The sequence below is a fragment of the Myotis brandtii genome, unplaced genomic scaffold, assembly GCF_000412655.1.
Source record: "Myotis brandtii unplaced genomic scaffold, ASM41265v1 scaffold714, whole genome shotgun sequence".
NCBI classification, from domain to species: domain Eukaryota; kingdom Metazoa; phylum Chordata; class Mammalia; order Chiroptera; family Vespertilionidae; genus Myotis; species Myotis brandtii.
This window is the reverse complement of record NW_005370809.1, coordinates 988,873-1,009,193: the sequence shown is the minus strand read 5'-3', so window position 1 is coordinate 1,009,193 and position 20,321 is coordinate 988,873. Positions and strand designations below refer to the sequence as shown.

The 20,321-nt window shown below is 41.3% G+C and overlaps 1 protein-coding gene across 1 annotated transcript in view; it reads right to left on the bottom strand.

The window, feature by feature from the left end:
* Positions 1-301: 301 nt before the first annotated feature.
* Positions 302-20,321, bottom strand: part of KCMF1 (potassium channel modulatory factor 1) — a 31,443-nt gene continuing 11,423 nt past the window's right edge. Inside the window, exons 3-6 of the mRNA XM_014530094.1 lie at positions 12,801-12,902; positions 9,541-9,715; positions 7,410-7,692; positions 302-2,362 (exon numbers count right to left, since the gene is read on the bottom strand). Of these exons, the coding sequence (XP_014385580.1) occupies positions 2,101-2,362; positions 7,410-7,692; positions 9,541-9,715; positions 12,801-12,902 (822 nt within the window). The 3' untranslated portion in view covers positions 302-2,100. The remainder of the gene's footprint in view (positions 2,363-7,409; positions 7,693-9,540; positions 9,716-12,800; positions 12,903-20,321) is intronic.

The following is a 20,321-nucleotide window of genomic DNA, read 5'->3' as shown; positions in this document are numbered from 1 at the left end:
ATCTTAAGTCTTCTTAAGTGTTCAATTCATCACCTAAATTAAACTGCCCTAAACAAACTTACAGTTGTCTCCTCAAACCATGTTAAAAAAAAGGATCTTACATTTCCCCAGAATTTGTGCAGAAAAGGGAAGGCATAAATTGGCAATTTCTATGCCTTACATACAAAGTAATGCATTCACACAAAATCAGGACCTCTCAGTTTAGCATAAAAAGAAAAAAAAATACTGGGTTAGAGATATAAAATCTCTGAGTAATGGTTAGTTAGGCTAGTTCACCAACAGCAAAGAAATTCAAGTGGTCAACAGTCTTGAAAATGCTTTATTGAAATGTGTGACTTATGTGCAGAAGATGGGTTTGAAAAGACCACAGCTTGAAAACTGGGTTTGGAAACGTTTCAACAACTGAGAAAAAGAAAATCGCTACTGGACTGGACTTCTAGGATAACTGGAAGCCTGCGGTAAAATTCTCCTTCAAAACACTTCCGTCACAGAAACTCAAGGAAACAAAGCCGTTATATTTGGAAACGGTTGGAGTCTGAGGTGCGGAGGAGAGCGAGTTTTCTAGACAGGTGGGGTGACTTCTTTTTTGGTTACATCTGGATGAACATGGACTTCACAGTTCTCGGAAGAACACCAGAGGGTGTTCAAGTCTGTATGCTCGTCGTGTTGCAGACACAGAGAAATACACAGGAAGGAAGAGGGCTAGGGAGAGGAGACTGCGAGAAGGGTTCAGAGATGAGAACTGGAACAAGACATGATTAGGTTATAAATTTATCAGAAGCTGTGCGCACCTTTTTTAAAAAGTCCTACATTTACATTCCAAAAACTGCCCCCCAAACCCCAAACCCGCTGTTCCTGCCTTGGAGCTATTGTGAAAGTCTATGCACAAAAACTGCAACAGAAAATAAAAAAATATCCCGGCCCCTCCAAACCCCAAAAAGCTGTACATTTTTTTTTACACATAGGATCAATAATATAGGCATATAGGTGGCATGATTCAATTAAAAGGCTTTACTTTTTATGCCTGAAAAAACCCAATAAATAAAAGGTGCTGAAGTTAGCATTAAGAATTTGGTTGTAATATATCGACAAAATCTGGAAAGGCAAATCCTCCAAGCTCCCCTGATACTGATCTGTCTCAGCAACTATGAAGCACATACATAAACAACGCAGATATGATTGAGAATGTGAGATTTTCAAAAACAAAGACGACATAATTCAGGTTAATTTTGAACAGCGGACAAATGAAATTCATCTACACCTGAATAAAACATATTTAACAATTGAAAAAAACTTTAAACAACCACAAAAAGTAAAAACTTGAAACAAACATGAGCAGATTTGTTTTAGGGCACACGAACGCCCTGCAGCAGATCCCGACAGTGGCTTTACTGGTGTGTCTTCTACAGATGAGTTACAGAGACAGGCTGAGCTCCACGCGGGAAAGATAACGAACAGGCGATAGGACAGTCACACAGGGCGGAGCCGACACCCGCTACAACTCCCAGGTTCCACTGCAGAGCTGGCTTTATGCGTAGGAGGCACACAAAGAAAGGTGATTCAGGCAGACATTATTCAAAAGCTACTTCATCATGTAACTCTTTTGCCTGGTAACCACTGAATGTTTGGGAAAGCTTTGGGCTTTTATTTTTGTTTAAGTTTTACTCCTTGTATTTAATATTTTAAATAACAAGGGCACTAAAACTCATGCACGCTGCAAAAAACCTCATGCAGTAGTTAAGGTAAACCATCCAAGCAGTTTTTATTCATTAATATTCATAAATACACACAGCAGCTTCATTAGAGATTTCAATTTTCCTCTTCAGTTTGAATGTGGAGTATTAGGAGAGCCTTCTGCATGTCAAGGTACAGGAAGCAGAGGTCGCCCCTGCACTGCTACCTACATTTACCTGCTAGAAGTAAAAATTAGTTAAGTGGAAATGATTATCATATATATTTTCTCTCTTCCTTTTGAATGTACACAAAGTAACAAGAGTGACAGACCTGAAATTACAATCACCAAACAAACCCAAGATAGTTGTTGTCCACTTTCATTGGCAAATACAGCACAGAGGACATTGTCTGCGAATTGGGATGTCATCAAAGAGGAGGTGGTGGAGGCTCATTTCCTTTATTACTCTCTTTTAAATTTAGGTTTTCTAACGCAACATCTAAAGGCATAATATCTACACAGCCCATAGCACCAAAATCTGCCATCTCCCCCCGTTCATCCTCGTCTGAGGAGGAGCTCTCCTCGCGCACTAAGGTGGACAGAAGGAGCTCTTGAACAAACAGGCTGCGGTCTGCGCGCTCACTTTCCATGGACTGGCGCTCTGCTTCAGACATTTTAGGATCGTTCAACCTGTGCAAGTCAAAAAGAAAAGATCTTATTGGACAAATATCAACGGACAAAGACATGGCCAACTTCTGCAATGTCCTACACTGCAGGCTTTCCCGGTGGCAAAACTCAGAATCTGAGACACATTGTTGGAACACCTTGCTCTAATTTATCACCGTAATTTTGCTGAAATTCCACACATTTGTAGCAATACTGTTACCTGAGGTGCAGTCTATGCTTTAATTAGATTCAGTAAAACAAATACATTTAGATTTCTCACACTTCCTTCAGAGAAAACTGCAGTGAAAATTGTTCTGAGCAAAACAAACTTTCTAACAGATCAGATGCTTGGGGACATAGTGATTTCCTTAACCAGGATTTCACCCGTGGGTAGTAAAAATGGGAAATACTGCCCTAACCGGTTTTGCTCAGTGGATAGAGCATCGGCCTGCAGACTCAAGGGTCCCAGGTTCGATTCCGGTCAAGGGCATGTACCTTGGCTGCGGGCACATCCCCAATAGGGGGCATGCAAGAGGCAGCTGATCGATGTTTCTCTCTATCCTTCTCCCTTCCCCTCTGTAAAAAATCAATAAAATATATTTTTTAAAAAAAATGGGAAATACTGGTATAGCAACCCTGGTCACAAAAAAACAAAAGCTCTAGTGATTAGAGTATTTGACTGAAAAATTTCCTAGAAGTTCCCTTGACTTTTCTCTGATTCCATGTAATTCTTCCTGAGATGAAGTTATATACCAGCGGTTCTCAACCTGTGGGTCGCGACCCCTTTGAGGGTCAAACGACCTTTTCACAGTGGTCGCCTAAGACCATCAGAAAACACATATATAATTACATATTGTTTTTGTGATTAATCACTATGCTTTAATTATGTTCAATTTTTAACAATGAAATTGGGGGTCACCACAACATGAGGAACTGTATTAAAGGGTCGCGGCATTAGGAAGGTTGAGAACCACTGTTATATACAGAAGCCCGAGAGGACAAGAACCACCCCCCCTCCCATTCCCCACTCTTCCTACAGAGGACCTAGGAAGGAGGGCTGACCTGAGGTTTAACGGCCCAGAATTCTTATCTGCCTAGAGACAGGACAGATGTTAAGAGTTGAATTTTTGTAACCTCTTAAATAACTTAAGCAAAATTCTGCTTAATTTCAGTACTGATTTTATTTCTCTACATTTTTAGTAGAGAAAGGAAGCAAAGAAAGAAAGCAGAGAAAGGAAAGAGGAGAGGGGAGAAGAGGGGAGGGGAGGGGAGGGGAGGGAAGGAAAAACTAGCTGGGGCACTGGAGTCAGGAAAAGTAACCATACAGGGAGAAGGCGACAGTGACAGGAGGTGCAGCAGGCATGCAGGGCAGAGCTTCTCCCTGCGAGCCGGGTGCACCTGGGGCACAGTAGAGCTACTCCGGGGTAGAGCTGCTCCCTGAGAGCCGGCTGCACCTGGGGCACACAGGGGCTACTCCAGGGCAGAGCTGCTCCCTAAGAGCCGGGTGCACCTGCAGCACACAGGGGCCTGCTCCACGCTCTGCTATAGCAGCACCTACTCTCTGCTGTCCCACCGATGCTGAGAGGAATGGGACAGGGGCTTCCCAAAGTAACAATGAAGGATACATACTGGGCACTTCCTAGGGGTCAGGCTCTGTTTTAAGTGCTTTTCATATGGAGTATCTCTTTTAACTCCTATGAGTTAAATCCTGTTATTATCAACATTTTAAAGGAAGAGGAAACTGAAGCAGAGGTTAAGTGACGCTCAAAATCTCATGGCTGTCAAGTTCAAAACCACTGAATGATTAGATCTATTGCACAGCAAACAAAGGAAAATATCTGAATTTCAGAACTTAAAGAAAGCAAAAGGATGTGGAAAGTAATTACATAAAAAGCCATTAAATCAACATTGAAAGAAAATGACTGAGGACATTTATGGCAAAACACAAATAAGACTGTCATAAGAGTCCTGGCCCATGTGGCTCAGCTGGTTGAGTGCCGTCCCATGCACCAATAAAGAGGATGCTGGTTTGCTTCCCAGTCAGGGCACATGCCAGGGTGGTGGGCTTAATCCCCCAGTGGAGGCGTGCAGAAGCAGCCGATTAATGTTTCTCTCTTCCTCCTCTCTCTAAAATCAATAAAAACTTTTTTAAAAAAAGAATATCATAAATATCAAATGGAATAGAAGACTGAGCATTAGACTACATATTCTCAATCAAAAACTATAAAGTGTTAAGAATTGAAATACATTCCACACCCTTCGTTTTGGAAAAGGCCTCCAGAAAAAGGGGAGGGGGAGAAACCCTTAAGTCAAAGCCCCCGTGGAAAAATAAAGTATGTATAGAGGAATAACTATATAGTAGGCGGAAAAACCAGAAGCATATAGGCTGAGGCTCCAATTCTTTGGAGATCATGTAATTCTAATATTACTGTTTTGATATTTTAGGAAATAACTGAAAAAAGTTTCATTCCTGAGAGGTAGCTAAAATCTGGTACTAGGGCTAGGTTTCTGATGGGCCAGACTGCACCTGGGATGGAGAAGTAGCCAAACTAGCTGGCTCTACCTCCAAGACTGAAACCTGACACAGGCACTTATCATTTCTAAAAAGTCAACTATTTTGAATCCCAAAAAACTGTGTTCTCACCATCAGTTTCAGGGCAACATGAACAGAAATTGTCTCTGGCCCGAGACCAAAGGTCAGGCTTGAGCCCACACATATCGCAGAATAGCTGTGTGAGCAGAGACCAGGTTTTCCCCTGGAGACACTGCAGCCACTCACTCTCCTGGCCTTGAACAACACAATGCATGTTAATATACTATTTGAAGTTCTGAGAAGTAAATAAATCATTTCTGTTACTTAGTTTTGCCCAAACTTCTTCATTAGGAAAAAAATGAACGTGATTAACTACATATATTCCCTAGAATATATAAAGTTCCAGGGAATATTTTTTGGGAAATACTACCTTAGGTAAATAGTGAGTCAGGAACAAATGATACAATGAAAGATGTGGTCTACAAACTGCAAGATACTGTGCAATGTACAGCATCAGATGACAGCAGGGGCCTTCAGGAACCGAAGGAAAGACTCAGGCACCCACAGCATTCCCTGGGAGCCAGATGTCTAGTGTAGAAAAACTGCAGAGAAAAATCCCACATCAAGCCCATGGAGTCTGGGCTAACAAAACAACAACGAAAAACAAATAATGGGGCCAGGTAGGAAGATGTCTTTTCTAAAGGGCACAGGCAAGACATTCATTCCACCCACAGGTCAGTGGGCTCTCAGAGGATACACGCATTGGTAGGTCTCCTTTCTGAGGTAGGAACCTAGATCTGGCAACTTACAAGATTGCTGCTGGTCATTCCCTACAGGTAAGGTTACATGGCAGTAGGCTGGAGCTATCTGTGGCTCTGTGATTTATGGTGAAGCAGCATTTTCTGACAATCTAAAGGTAAATCCCCCACTTGAAACTTACTCCTTAGATCCATAACAAATGATAATAATGAGCCCCATTAATTGGGCCTTTACTCTATGCCAGATGCTGAGCCAGACCCTATACATACCAGTATTTCAATTCATCCTGAAAACAATTCTCCCCCAAAACTCATAGAATATTGATGATAACATTGAGGTTTGGAGAAGTTAGTGATTTGCCTAATGTCCAAACTAGTAAATGCCAAAGCTGGGGTTCTAGTCAGGGTCCACAACACTTTCTATTCTGCATCCACAGTACATTATTTACAACTCGGTAAATGTGCCAGAGATATTTAAAAGTATGAGATAAAAAACATTTACATAGAAATATTTTCTTCTAACATCTGTCACACACATTGCATTTTAGAGACTAGTGTATTACAGTTTTCTTTTTTTAAAAAATATTTTCATTGATTTCAGAGAGGAAGGGAAAGGGAGAGATAGAAACATCAGTGATCAGAGAGAATCACTGATCAGCTGCCTCCTTCCTGCCCCCTACTGGGGATCAAGCCTGCAACCTGAGCATGTGCCCTTGACAGGAGTTGAACCTGGGACCCTTCAGTCTGATGCTCTAGTCATTGAGCCAAACTGGCTAGGGCTACAGTTTTCTTCTTCATTTTCGTTTTACTTTATTTTCCTCTTTGTTCCATGAAAAGCCCAAATTAGTCCAGATTCACTCTCTGTTGGGCCAAAGTCTACTCATCATTGCTCTTTCTAAACTCTTTTATATTCTTAAAAGTCACAGCAAATGCCTGTGAGGTTTTGGACACAGGAACATATTCAGTTGCTAATGGTAGTTTTTAGAAGCAAATACAAAATCTACTTCATCTAGTAGAGCCACTTACTGTGATACTGAATATTTTTTACACTGTGATAAACCCATTTTTAGTACTTCTGTGTGCTGACCATAAGAATTTAAATACTGCTTCTTTATAGTCACAGGAGAAAACCATGTTATGAAATCCTCTCTTGTATCTTTTAATATTTCATAGCGGATTGAAAATGGTAAAAAAAGAAATTAATTATGATAACAAATATACCTAATACATCCCATATATGTAATGATATGGTATTTAAGTTTTATGGGCAACCCGGGAAAAGAAATTCTTATTAGATAATGATATGCTGTTAGAACAGGACCACCAGCATTCCTACTTTATCTGAAATAGTATTATTTTTCATATTCTTAGGTAAATATTAAATGTGCAGTTTTGTGTGTGTTTTTAAAAATATTTTTTTTTATTGATTTCAAAGAGGAAGGGAGAGAGAGAGAGAGAGAAAGATAGAAACACCAATGATGAGAATCATTGATCGGCTATCTCCTGCATGTCCTCTACTGGAGATAAAGCCGGCAATCCGGGCATGTGCCCGACCAGAAATAGAACTGTGACCTTCTGGTTCATAGGTCGAGGCTCAACCACTGAGCAACACTGGCTAGGCTGAATGTGCAATTTTGATCACAAACCCATGGGCTTTAATGGTTTGATTAAAGGCAGAGTGTTTAAGAACATACATAAGCACAAAAGAGAAAAGGTCATTTCAAACTGAGTAGAGCTAATGAAACGCTGCTTCTGAAAGAAATGTTAATAAATGAGCTACCTTGTTAAAAGAAATTGGGAATTCTGGAGAGTCTGCTGACTGCTTTCCGTGTTAGCTGGGTTGGGTGTTGCTGTGGATTGTGTGATTGTAGTGGTGACACTGCTTGTGTTAGTGCGCCGGCTTGCATTGCGTGCGGTCTCCAGTTGCTGCCGTGCCGCCTGGGCGTGCTGCCGTTCTAGCTGCAGCTGCATCTGCAGTTGTTGTAACTGAGAAGCGGAAGGGCCAGAAGAATTAAGCTGTCCTCCTGCCGAACGTCTCACTCCTGACAACTGAGATAAAAGCTCTGCCAACGGAAATGAAGATGGTTAATGTCTACTTAAATATTGCAGAAAACAGAATGGTGCACTCTTCTACCCGAGGAACATTAAAATGAAGGGCCCACAGGCAGGTACCCATGGCAACATTTAGTTTCAGTTTGGAAATAAACACTTTTTAGAATACCTCTTGGAGGCTGGAGGTGTTAGGTGTGGGGAATGCACATATGAGTATTAACCCACATGCAATTATTTTTGTTTTAGGCAAAACATAACAGATTGTTGAAGTTATTTGCTTAATGAGCTAATTTAGTTATACTTTCTCTACTTTTTAGTAGATTAAAGTGGTTCATCCTCTAAACCAATCAGAATATAAACCCTCTCAGCATGAGTTCCACCAAAGCAAGTCACTTCCCAGTTCTTAGAACAGTGCCGGATACATAGTAGGCACTCAAGCATGTACTCAGTGATTGAATGAATGAATGATCAGAATGAAATCCAAGAGACCTGAACCAATGCTAACTCTGACCTTGCCCACTTGCCTCGCCTTCTCTCTGGCACTGTCACATGAGAAGGCAGAGCACCACTGGAGATGCACAGTAAGGTGACGGGCCCCTGACTGTGCAGCCTTCTTGGTCTATTCTGATCTGCCCTCATTAAGAGTGAGGTGACCTCTGTCCCTGCATCTTCATCTAAGAAGGTGCAGTCATGCCTTCTCCCACCCGGAGGGTCACCTGGAGTTGACAATTGCCTTGTAGACATTCTCAGGCTAGCAAATGCTCTTCATCATTAAAACTCAGCTGAGAAACTACTTTAAGTTTTAATTTTAGAACCTCGCTACCAAAGATAGCAAGTAAATACTGGATTCCCTTTGGATATTTTTAAAAATCCAAAACTCAGTTTATTGAGTGTATTGCACATCCAATGCCTAAAGCACATCTGGAATGAAGATTTTACATGCATATCTCACATTTTAAAGAACAGTTATGAGTAAAAGGGGTCCTAGTTTCCGTCACAGATTTACGCCTGTCAGTGTGTGAGCACGCTCTGCAAGCCACACCATGGCTCCCAGCACTGTGTGCACTCTCCGACCTGCCCCAGGCCTCCCAGGCTCACTGCCTGTCTGTGCCTGTCAATATTAGGGTACACTCATTAAAAAAAAACTAAATTTATTGAGGTAACATTGGTTAGTAACACGATATAAATTCCAGGTGTACAACATAATTCGGTATCTGTATACTCTATTGTGTGCACATCCACCCAAAGTCTAATTTCCTCCCATTACCTACAGTGATTTCTGACATTTTATTTTGACGCTCAACTCCTGTGTTGTGTGGCTGGCTTCTAGGTTGGCCATGCACTAAACCCTGCAACTTGCTATAAACTCCATGTTCAAATGTTTTTTAAGTAAGACTTTCCCAAGCTATTAAAACATGTTCTTTTCGGTATGTATGATACCAACATAACTCCCAAATCAAAGCAAGAACAGAGAAATTCTTACTTTACTTTCGTGTATGAGAAGACCTCAATTCTTTAGTCTTGTCAATTAGTTTTCTAATCTGTGTATTTGTGGAGGTTGAACCATGACTCTGATGGTCCTTTAACTGAACCTCTTATGATTTTCTTGGGTTTCAATGCAGGCCACAAACAAAACATAGAGCCATGTTTTACTATCTAATGCCTCTAACTACTTAAATAATGCCAGAATAATATGAACATTATGTTGTCTATTTTAAAAATACTTTATACTATAAAAATTTGGGGAATTTTGTGAAGGAATGAGTGTGTTAAGAGATTAGGACCACAAATCCCACCAAAAAACTTTATAGGGAGCCTCCTTCCCGGCCATACCATTTATTAATGTGGAACTAACTTACCAGCTATAGGATCCATGGCTTCCCTATTGCTTGGAGAATATGAACTCTGAGAAGAAGAAAGTCCACCAGTAGAACTGCTAGTAAAGTGCATGTTTGATCTACGAGCACGAGGACCTCCTAGTCCCCGGCCAGGGTGAAACATTCTACGTACGTGTCGAACACCACTCGATTCATCATAACTCCAAAGTTAAGGGGAAAAACCAAGTGTTTTACAGACAGAAAAGAAAAAAATCACTTGAGCCCTTGCTAGATAAATAGAGATTTCCTAAATTGTAAGCATTTCAAAATAGCACATTTAATTTAGAGTACAAAATATCACAACTATATCTATAACTATATAAGAGCTATTAACTCTAAAAAAAAACCCCCAAAACTCAAATACAATGCAATGTGAGTGTGTGTATATTGTGTGCGTGTGTTCAAAGGGAAAAGCTTCTCCAGGAAGAAGAAATTTCTTCCTGGTTCCAGCTACAATAACCAAAGTAACACCGCCGGACAAAGTGAAAGGCATTGGCCGGTCAGATACCCGAGATGAGACATTCCCTAACCATGCTCTCAGTACTGAACTTCTTACATTTTCTCTCTCTTTTTTTTTAAGTGGATCCCTTTCCTTTATTTATTTTTATATATTTTATTGATTTTTTACAGAGAGGAAGGGAGAGGGATAGAGAGTTAGAAACATCGATGAGAGAGAAACATTGATCAGCTGCCTCCTGCATACCCCCTACCGGGGATGTGCCTGAAACCAAGGTACATTCCCTTGACCGGAATCGAACCTGGGACCCTTCAGTCCGCAGGCCGATGCTCTATTCACTGAGCCAAACCAGTTCAGGCACTTCTTACATTTTTACAATGAAGTGACCACAACTAATAAGCATCAGTTTTTAGATCCGTGCTAATATATAAGCTAACCAAATCTCATTGTCTGTAATGAGAAAGGAATAGCATGAATAATTTACATTGAGGAGTGAGAGTCCTCTGGGTGACTAGTTTTAAAGCATTGTCTTTAAGTTCTTCAATGCTGCTGCTAAAAAAAAAAAAAAAAGGTTCTGGAGCTTAGGAGGCTTAGTGAGAAGCCACTCCCTCATGTCAAAGTTACCAGGTAGCACCTGAAGTCCCTGAAAAATTAGAATGCTTCCAGGATCCCTGCTATGCCAACATTTTGTTTCTAGAACTTCCTGGTAATGCTCATTTGGAATCTAAAATGTAACAAATGCCTTCTGCTACTCTTCCATTTTACATAGTTTAATCTTTTCTTGGTAACCAGAGACTCTTATAAAAATCTCACAGAAATGGATGCAAATGATGTGGGACATTCTAGTGAATGGACACCAACTTCACTAGACCCGCTTGAACTTGCGGGAAAGTTCAGGATAATAGCTTGGTTTTAAATTCCATGCCTAGCTTCTTCATGGAGATGGAGTGAGCATGGACCAAGCACAGTCATTCTGGGTACTATTATAGGATTCTTCTACATAAAATGCAAGTGACTCAAAGGCTTAAGTATTTTTGGCTCATTTGGGTTTTCTTATGCTCTTAAAAAAAAAAGGAAATCACTGCTCTTTTCATGTTGCCTTCAGGGTCCCTGCTCTTAGGAGAAAAAGGGTTTCCTCTGTTCACTGAGTACTGGCTCAGCTCAGGCTGACATGCTAATATCTCAGGCTGGGTCCATATTTTTACTTTCCATTGGTTTCCACGTATCTCCCATAACTCTAAAGGGCCATATTTTCCAGTTAGAAAGTTAGGAACAGTGAGCAAAGGATGGGAGAAAGGAAACCAGGAAACCTGTTTCTTTCTCAATAGATCTAAGGTTAAATTATGATTGCCAAGAAGCATTCAAAATAGTAAGAATAAAGACTTTAGCCCTAGCTGGTATGGCTCAGTGGCTAGAGCAGCTGTGGGCAAACTACGGCCCGCGGACCGGATCCGGCCCGTTTGAAATGAATAAAACTAAAAAAAAAAAAAAAAGACCGTACCCTTTTATGTAATGATGTTTACTTTGAATTTATATTAGTTCACACAAACACTCCATCCATGCTTTTGTTCCGGCCCTCCGGTCCAGTTTAAGAACCCATTGTGGCCCTCGAGTCAAAAAGTTTGCCCACCCCTGGGCTAGAGTGTTGGCCTGCAGACTGAAGGGTCCCAGGCTCAATTCTGGTCAAGGGCACATATTCAGGTTGGGGGCTCGATCACCAGTAGGGGGCATGAAGAAGGCAGTCAATCAAAGATTCCCTCTCATCATTGATGTTTCTATCTTCCTCTCCCTTCCTCTCTGAAATTAATAAATATATATTTTTTAAAAAAATAAAGACTTTATAAGCAGAAAGTCTTGTGATTTGTGCTTTAATCACTTCAAAATGGAATGAACACTGACACCTTTACATACAAACTGAACTCTAAATTAATCGGTGACAGTTTTAGAAAAACAATTCATAACATGAAACCCGAGCACAGAGACTACAAAGTTAATCACTGGTGGGCTGGTAAACTTCAGGGAGGTCACAGGGAACTACTAGAAACTGCCATGGGCTGGGCTTGGGAGGGGAAGCAGAAATGAGAGTGGGAAGGGAGCTTAGAGCTGGACTGTGTGCTCTCCTACAGAGTCTGCACAGGAAACGGCTTTCCCTGGAGAAAGGGACTCCAAAGGGTAACAGCCCCAAGGGCATGTCTGCCCACCACCCCACCTATCGTAGGAGAAGGCAACAGCACACAGATTTCAATTTGGATTAGCATTTTCCTTTTTTGTATGAAAATACTGTCTTAAATATTGTTTGTAATAAACTAACAATGATTAATGATTAATTGCAAGTCAACTTTCAATTAATGAGCATGGTTCATATAAAAGTCAGCAAATAAAAAGAGAAATAAGAAACTGCATCTCAACACTGAATCACTTTTAGGAAAACACCTAATAAACTAAATAAAATGAATTGAAGGTTAGTTTTTCTCTTTGAGAATACTGTCCTTTAAAAACAATCAAAATGAGCCCTGGCCAGTGTTGCTCAGTGGATAGAGTGTTGGCCTGTGCATCGAAGGGTGGCACGTTTGATTCCTGGTCAAGGGCACACACCTGGGTTGCAGGTTCACTCCTGGTCAGAGTGGGTGCAGGAGGCAGCCAATAGATGTGTCTCTCTCACATGGATGGTTCGTTCTCTCTCCCCCGCCCCCCTTCCCTTCCACTCTCTGAAAAGCAATGGAAAAAATATCCTCTGGTGAAGATTAACAACAACAAAAAAAACCCCAAACAAAACAAAGGATATTAAATCTCTAGGGGCTCTGTGTTCAAGTGTCAGATGAGCTGCAAAGTCGTCCGTGACATGATTAGGATCGCCTCCAGGTAATGCTGCACATATAGGACAAATCTGAAATGAAAAGAAAGCAGATGTAATTAATGAACACTGATCAGACATCTTTCTAGATGACTATCCTATCCTATATAATAAAAGGCTAATATGCAAATTGACCAAACAGCAGAATGACCAGTCGCTATGACAGGCACTGACCACCAGGGGGTAGACGCTCAGCCAGAAGCCGGGCTCACAGCTGGCAAGTGCAGCGGCGGTGGTGGGAGCCTCTCCTGCCTCTGCGGCAGCATTAAGGACCCCTCAGGGGATGTCCAATTGCCAGCTTAGGCCAGTCGGACATCCCCTGAGGGGTCCCGGACTGCGAGAGGGCGCAGGCCGGGCTGAGGGATTCCCCCTGCCCCCCGTATGAATGTTGTGCACCGAGCCTCTAGTTTTACTATAAAGTCTATTGTTACCAAGTTTTAACCAGGCAAAACACAGACGATCCTGAACAGGTGAACACATGGAGGCCTGAACAAAAACTGCAGCACATCATGCTGTCACTCAGAGCGAAAACAGACAGTCTCTCAGGTCAGACACAACAGTTCCAGACAGTTCACACTTGAGCTTTGGTGAGCCTCCCAACAGCTTGGCTGATTCATTTACATGGTCTAGCAAAATGGTTCCATAAAAAATATTTACAATGTGCTATTTAGTGTACATCATGCCTAAGTCCAGTCTTGAATGGTCAAAACTGAAACATAAGCTTCCCCATAAGCTAGACTTGAGGATCAATCTCCAAATAAGACAGCAAAACTCTTATTACGGAGCAACTGTACAACTTTATATACTTTCAATGTGATATAAGACAGACAATGATTACTGATCATAAGCAAATGTGCTCTATAACTCCATGAATGGGACTTCCAGGGGGGGAAATGGGTGGGTGGGGTGGAAGCCCATTTTTAGATCCTTGTTTTCCAGAGGGATGGGAGGTGGGACAAAAGCTTGGGATTAGGGCAAGTTCAAGGATTAGAAGACCAACTTCCTTTGGGCCATAGGGCAAGGGATAGAAGGAGGAAGTAGGAGTAAAATGGCATATAGGGAGGAAGAGAAGGCTGGATAGGTTAGAAATGTGGCTTCTGAAACAGCGGTTTCAACAGAAGTGGTGAAAGGAGGCAGGAGAGGGGAAGGCTAGAAAGAACTCGGACCTTTCAGGGGAGAGGCTTACTCTTCCAGAAGCCCAAAGGGCAGATGATGATCTAAGAGTGGTAGCTAAGCCATGAAGTAGGAAGAATTTCAATCTTTAAGAACACAGCCATGCATACAGGCCTGCTGCAAAGGAAGCCCTGGGGAACTGTAACAGTCCAAGTTTTAGGCTTGTGCCTCTCTAGGACTAAGAGAGTTAAGGAGGTATGTGATTCATCTTGCCAATACATGTGTCATGTGCTTAAATTCTTTCACCAGGAGAAAATTTGGGCAATTGGTGACCTCACTGCCTCTCCCAGCAGTGTGGGAGCAGAGTGGCACTGGAGATGAGGCGGCAGGGAAAGGTGAGACTTGGGAGGACACACTGGACACAGGGAAAAACAAACTACTCTGACTTCTAGAGCCTAAGTCAACACAGCCGTCTTCAAGAGACTAGAAAGCAGAAGTCCCCTGAGAATATGACTCTGCTGTGATCCCAGTTCCCCTTGTGCCCTAGCAGCCAGCTGTCCTGATTGTCTGCCAGAAGACTGAGAAATACCCTCAAGAACACCTTAAGCCCTAGCCGGTTTGGCTCAGTGGATAGAGCATTGGCCTGGGGACTGAAGGATCCCGGGTTCAATTCTGGCCAAGGGCACATGCCCGGGTTGTGGGCATACAGGAGGCAGCCAATCAATGATTCTCTCTCATCACTGATGTTTCTATCTCTCTCCTTCTCCCTTCCTCTCTGAAATCAATAAAAATATATATAGTTTTAAAAAGAGCACTTTAAGATGGTCATGAGAAATAATGTTGAAGCATGACATTGTGCAAAAAAAGTAGGGTGGTCACAATGGGATGTGCCTGTGAGGCAAATAGAGAGGAGATAGAAGCTGTGAGTGTGCATGTCTTAGAAGATGCCAGAAAGGTGGTCAGACATTTTTTTTCTGTCACAGAGAAAAGCAATTGTATCTGCTCACAAGTTTACACAGTATCAACTCTTTTACTAGGAATTTAGGTTTTACTGTCTGTACTATTCCTGCCTGTGACATCAGGTGATAGTGTTTGATACACTTATTTTCCTTTTCACCTATTTCTACCTTGCTTAGATAGATTGTAACCCCTTTGAGGAATGCAGGACAGTAAAAGACCAATAAGGTTTGGAGGAAAAAATCCTCTAGTTGTTTAAAAACAACAAGCCAGCTTAAATATTTTTGAGACTCTGCATATTGCAACAATTGCATGGTGCTGAACTATGTGGAGTATTATTTCTATCTATAATAATAAAAGGGTAATATGCTAATTAGACCAGACGTCATTCCAGTCATCCTTCCTGACGAAGCGAGGAAGCCAACTGGGGTCCCGGGTGCCTGCCGACGCCGGAGGGAAGCCGGTGCTGGCAGCCTGGGGAAAGAAGGCCTACTCTTGCACGAATTTTCGTGCATCGGGCCTCTAGTAGTATCATAAGACTACACAGTTTAAGACTTTTATCTAAAGAGAAAATAACCACCAAAGGAAAAGGCATCTCTTTAGATTGGCCTTTGGATAAAATCTATGTGCATCCTGACTTGCACAGAGACAGCTGCAGAAGTTTCAGTGCTGAGGACGCATTAATGCTCCTGGATGAGAAGTCTCCTCAGGAATACACGTTCCTGGAAGGAAGGCCGAGTGGGAAAGGACAGACGCACTAAGGACATTCTAATAAGACTGATAATCTCCTACAAACTAGAAAAGCACTCTGAGGTGAGGATGTAAAACAGAAAGACAATCAAGATCTTTAACAAAGTATATTAGTTTCAGTTCTATAACTCAAAGTCTTTTAGATTTTGTTGTAGTAAGTGTGCTAAGATGGCAAGATGAAGGTATTCAGAACTGCTTTGTTCAGAGAGAGATAAAACAAGTACTCAAACTTATATAGTAACTAGCAATAAAGAATGAACTACCAACATAAGCAATTACTAGAGCAGGAGGATCACCTGGCTTAGCAGCTGGTATAGAAAAATTAAGAGACTAGATTAGAACCAAGTGGAAGATGTTGTCACACTCGGGCCAGATGAAGGTAACTCAGATGAGGATTTGGAACTGCTGATGGGACCAGATGCCTGGTCACCTTTTATGTTTTATATCCTTAGCAAGCTAATTCATGTTCTAGGATAAAAATTTGGGTAATTTAAGTACTTTCTTTTTCTTACTTTTTAAAAATTCTCACCCGAGGATACTTTTTCCATTGACTTTTATAGAGAAAGTGGAGGGAGTGAGAGAGAGAGAGAGAGAGAGAGAGAGAGAGAGAGAGAACATCGACTGATTGTCTCCCGCACACACCCCACACCCTGACTGGAGCCTGAGATGGAGCCTACAACCAAGGCACATTGCTGTTGACCAGGAATCGAACCCAAGACCCAATGGTCCTCGGGTTGACACTCTAACCCAGGGGTGGGCAAACTTTTTGACTCGAGGGCCACAATGGGTTCTTAAACTGGACCGGAGGGCCGGAACAAAAGCATGGATGGAGTGTTTGTGTGAACTAATATAAATTCAAAGTAAACATCATTACATAAAAGGGTACGGTCTTTTTTTTTTTTAGTTTTATTCATTTCAAACGGGCCGGATCCGGTCCGCGGGCCGTAGTTTGCCCACAGCTGCTCTAACCACTGAGCAAAACTGGCCAGGGCAGGTTGTACTCTCTGAGAAGTAATGGAGGGAACAAGAAGAAAAACAAGAACAAAACAGGGCAGGAGAAACAGGGAAGAGGTGGGGGAGAGAGGGGCAGACCAAACACCACCCTTGACATTCAGGATCACAAATACTGCTTAGTCTTGAATGTGTCTTACATTCACATGATAGTACCTAATCCTTATACAGGACAGCAAAATTCCACACAAAGGATAAGCTACTGACTCTAAAATTATGAGTTTGTCAACATTAATATTTATTATACTTCTTCCATATGATATAGTAATGCCTATTTCTCGAACAAGAAAATTTTATATAACAAATTAACTTAAAATTATAACAACTTGTCAACATTAAGGCTTACTGAATTGGCTTAAGTCAGTGTTTCCTAAATTTGACTGCAGATTTTAAAAAATATAGTTTCCCAGGCTCCTTCCTGGAAACTGAGTCTAGGAGTTTCAAGATTCTGTATTTTTGACAAGGGTCCCAGTTATCTTATAACTGAATAAATCAGGCAACTACAGCTTAAATATACAATGGACCTGAAAACTAAATAATTACCCTGTGTATGAAACACCAGATGTTACTGTTATTACCCCATCCTCACACACTGTCTTTGCTATTGCTCGTCTTCCCCTGCGCTCCACCTTGCCACCGAAGGGCAGCATCAGTCCTGCTTTTTATCTGCAACCCATTTGGAAGCCTTTACCAATGTACTGAGATCCCATGCTTAGAACATACTGGAGTTTCCACTTTCCCATGTGGTCCCAGTTTATGATTCACAGCCAGCAACCAGTCAGTGCAGATTCTTCATACAGGTGGTTACCAATGTCTAGAACAAACCTCTTAAAGTCCACATATAAATGCTAAGTCTCTACTTAACTTGCAAAACTTTTCCTTTGAGACAGGCCATGTCCACACAAACACAAAAATAATCTAAAGTCAGCATGCCATGCATGGCTTTTGTTTTTAAGCATCATTTCATTAACCAGTCTAAAGCCAGGTGAGATTTCCTCCAGCCTTTCTTGAACTCACAGTCCCCACCAGACAGCATCCTTGCTCTAGGTACTGTTTAGAGCTTTAAAAACAACAGAGGAAGAGTTAAGTTCCATGTGATGAGTTCTTTTCTCTTTCCTTTTCTTTTTGGATAGGCTTCATAATACGTTTCTTGCCCTCCACTGCTAAAAAAAAAAAATACATTTTTTAAAACTGCCTATAGGCCTATCACGCCTGTCCCTATTGCCTGGCTTGAACGGAAGCTAGCCTGCAGCATTATGCAGAGACTGTCCTTTCACCAAAAGCATGCCAATTCATTTTGATGCATCGTCCTCTCAGACCATATGAACTGCCCTTCAACTCTGGGATGTCATGCTCTGTGTTAACAACAAACACCCTAAGTGAAATACCTGTCTTGGCAATTGGCAGTTCTTGACTCAGTTTTGGGAGCACAAACTTGACAAACTCCTTTCTTTTAAGCGACTAGTTTTAGGTTTATGAGAAACATTTTCCTTTAGAGAATATCTGTTCAAAAGTTGTGATTTCAAACTTAAATACTTATATGTATAGCCGTGGACACAGACAATAGGGTGGTGAGGGCCTAGGGGTGATAGGGTCTGGGTGGAGAATGGTTAAGAGGGAAAAATGAGGGACAATATATATAAAAAAAGAAAAACAAATTTGTAGCTCGGTGTGGTGTTGGATGTTAACTAGACTTATGGTGGTGATCATTTTGCAATGTACAGAAATAATTGAATCATGTTGTACATCTGAAACAAATATAATGTTATATGTCAATTATATCAAAATAAAAATGTTTTTTTAAAAAGTTGTGATTTCAGCTCTAGCTGGTTTGGCCCAGTGAATGGAGTGTCGGCCTGCAGACTGAGGGGGTCTCGGGTTCAATTCTGGTCAAGGCCACATGCCAGGTGTTGCGGGCTCCATCCCCAGTAAGGGGTGTGCAGGAGGCAACCAATCAATGGTTCTCTCTCATCATTGATGTTTCTATCTCTCTCTCTCTCTCTTCCTCTCCCTTCCTCTCTGAAATCAATAAAAATATATTTAAAAAGATAACTAGAAACTGGAATTAAAAAAAACAGCACACAAAAGTTGTGATTTCACTACAACACCTCATATTGTTACTTTCTGGAAACACCAAATGTTTGATGTATCATTTTTCTGGCAACCATGATCTTATAACAGGCAGCACAGCTTCTTTGCAGTTTCTATCCTTTTTTGATCCATGTTCTTTCACATAATCATTATGATTAGGTTCATCCTGTTTCAAAAGGACCACAGAATCCTTGGAACCCTACCATGCGTCCCTTCCCAATGATAGCCTAGGTGGCATGATGGTGAAGAAAGTCATGCCACTCCTCTGTACAGGTGTCAAATGTCTCTTTATTGTTCACCAAACCAAGTGGAAAAATATTCTGGTTTAAAACGTTCTCTATTATCTGGTCTCACTTGGCAGACTCAATTTATTTCCCATAACAACCATCTCTCCATCTACTGCCACTGTAACCATCCATTTTGCCAAAACAGATACAGGTCCTTACAAGATTTGAGTAAGTACACTGTTCAACTCGATAGTATTCTAATTTTCTGTTGTTGCAGTGGAACACTGAAATTTACTTATTATTAAATATGAATTAATTCATATAAAGTTTTGTTTTTTTCCTCAGTTCCATTTTCCCCATATAATGCTGAGGTTGGATCTGTCACCTGCTTTTAGAGAGTTAGCATTTAGAAATTCAGTGGTCTTTGTTATATACAAAAGTTTTTAATTTTCCTTACATGTTATGCTTGATTTAAAAGTCCTAAGTAATTAAGATTTTCTTTTAAACATGTTTTGTGGACAGAAACGTAAATTATATGTGTATGTTGATGTTCTGGGATTCACAAACCTTGAAGTAACATATTTAGCCACAATAAAAAATAACTCTAGCCCAGCCACATGGCTTAGTGGTTGAGTGTTGACCTGTGAACCAGGAAGCTATAGTTCAATGATTCCCAGTCAGGGCACATGCCTGGTTGTGGGCTCGATCCCTAGTATGGGGCACGCAGGAGACAGTCAATCTATGATTCTCTCTCATCACTGATGTTTCTCTCTCTCGCTCTTTCTCCCTTTATCTCTAAAATCAATTAAAAATATTTTTAAAAATAAATAAGTAACTCCAAAAGAGCCGGAGCTTGACTTCCCACAATTCTCTAGTTGTGAGCACCGTGCTCTCCTAGAAGAAAACCCCAATGTAAGGCTTTCCTCTTCTGTCTTCCCTGGGGTAAGCTGGGTATTCTATCTGTGGACTTAAAAAAGGGAAATGGGAACCGCTTATTGCTTAATGGTGTCAATTAGAACAGCATGTGGCAGGGGAACAGGAATGGAGGCAGTGCCTAAGGGCCAGCAACAATTTTAGTGAAGAACCAGAGATGAGCTCCCCCTAAGCTGGTGGCGCTATGCTGTTTACACGGTCGTTAGAAATCAGAGCCTGGTGAGGACAGAGGGTGCATGCTCCTCTCCTCCAGGGAGCTTGTTCAGTGAGGTGGCGTGCAGTAGGGCTTCTTAGAAAGAATGACTTCACTTTGAATACAAGATTGGCATCTGAAAATAATTTTCCTAACCAGTTTATTTTATTTTTAAAT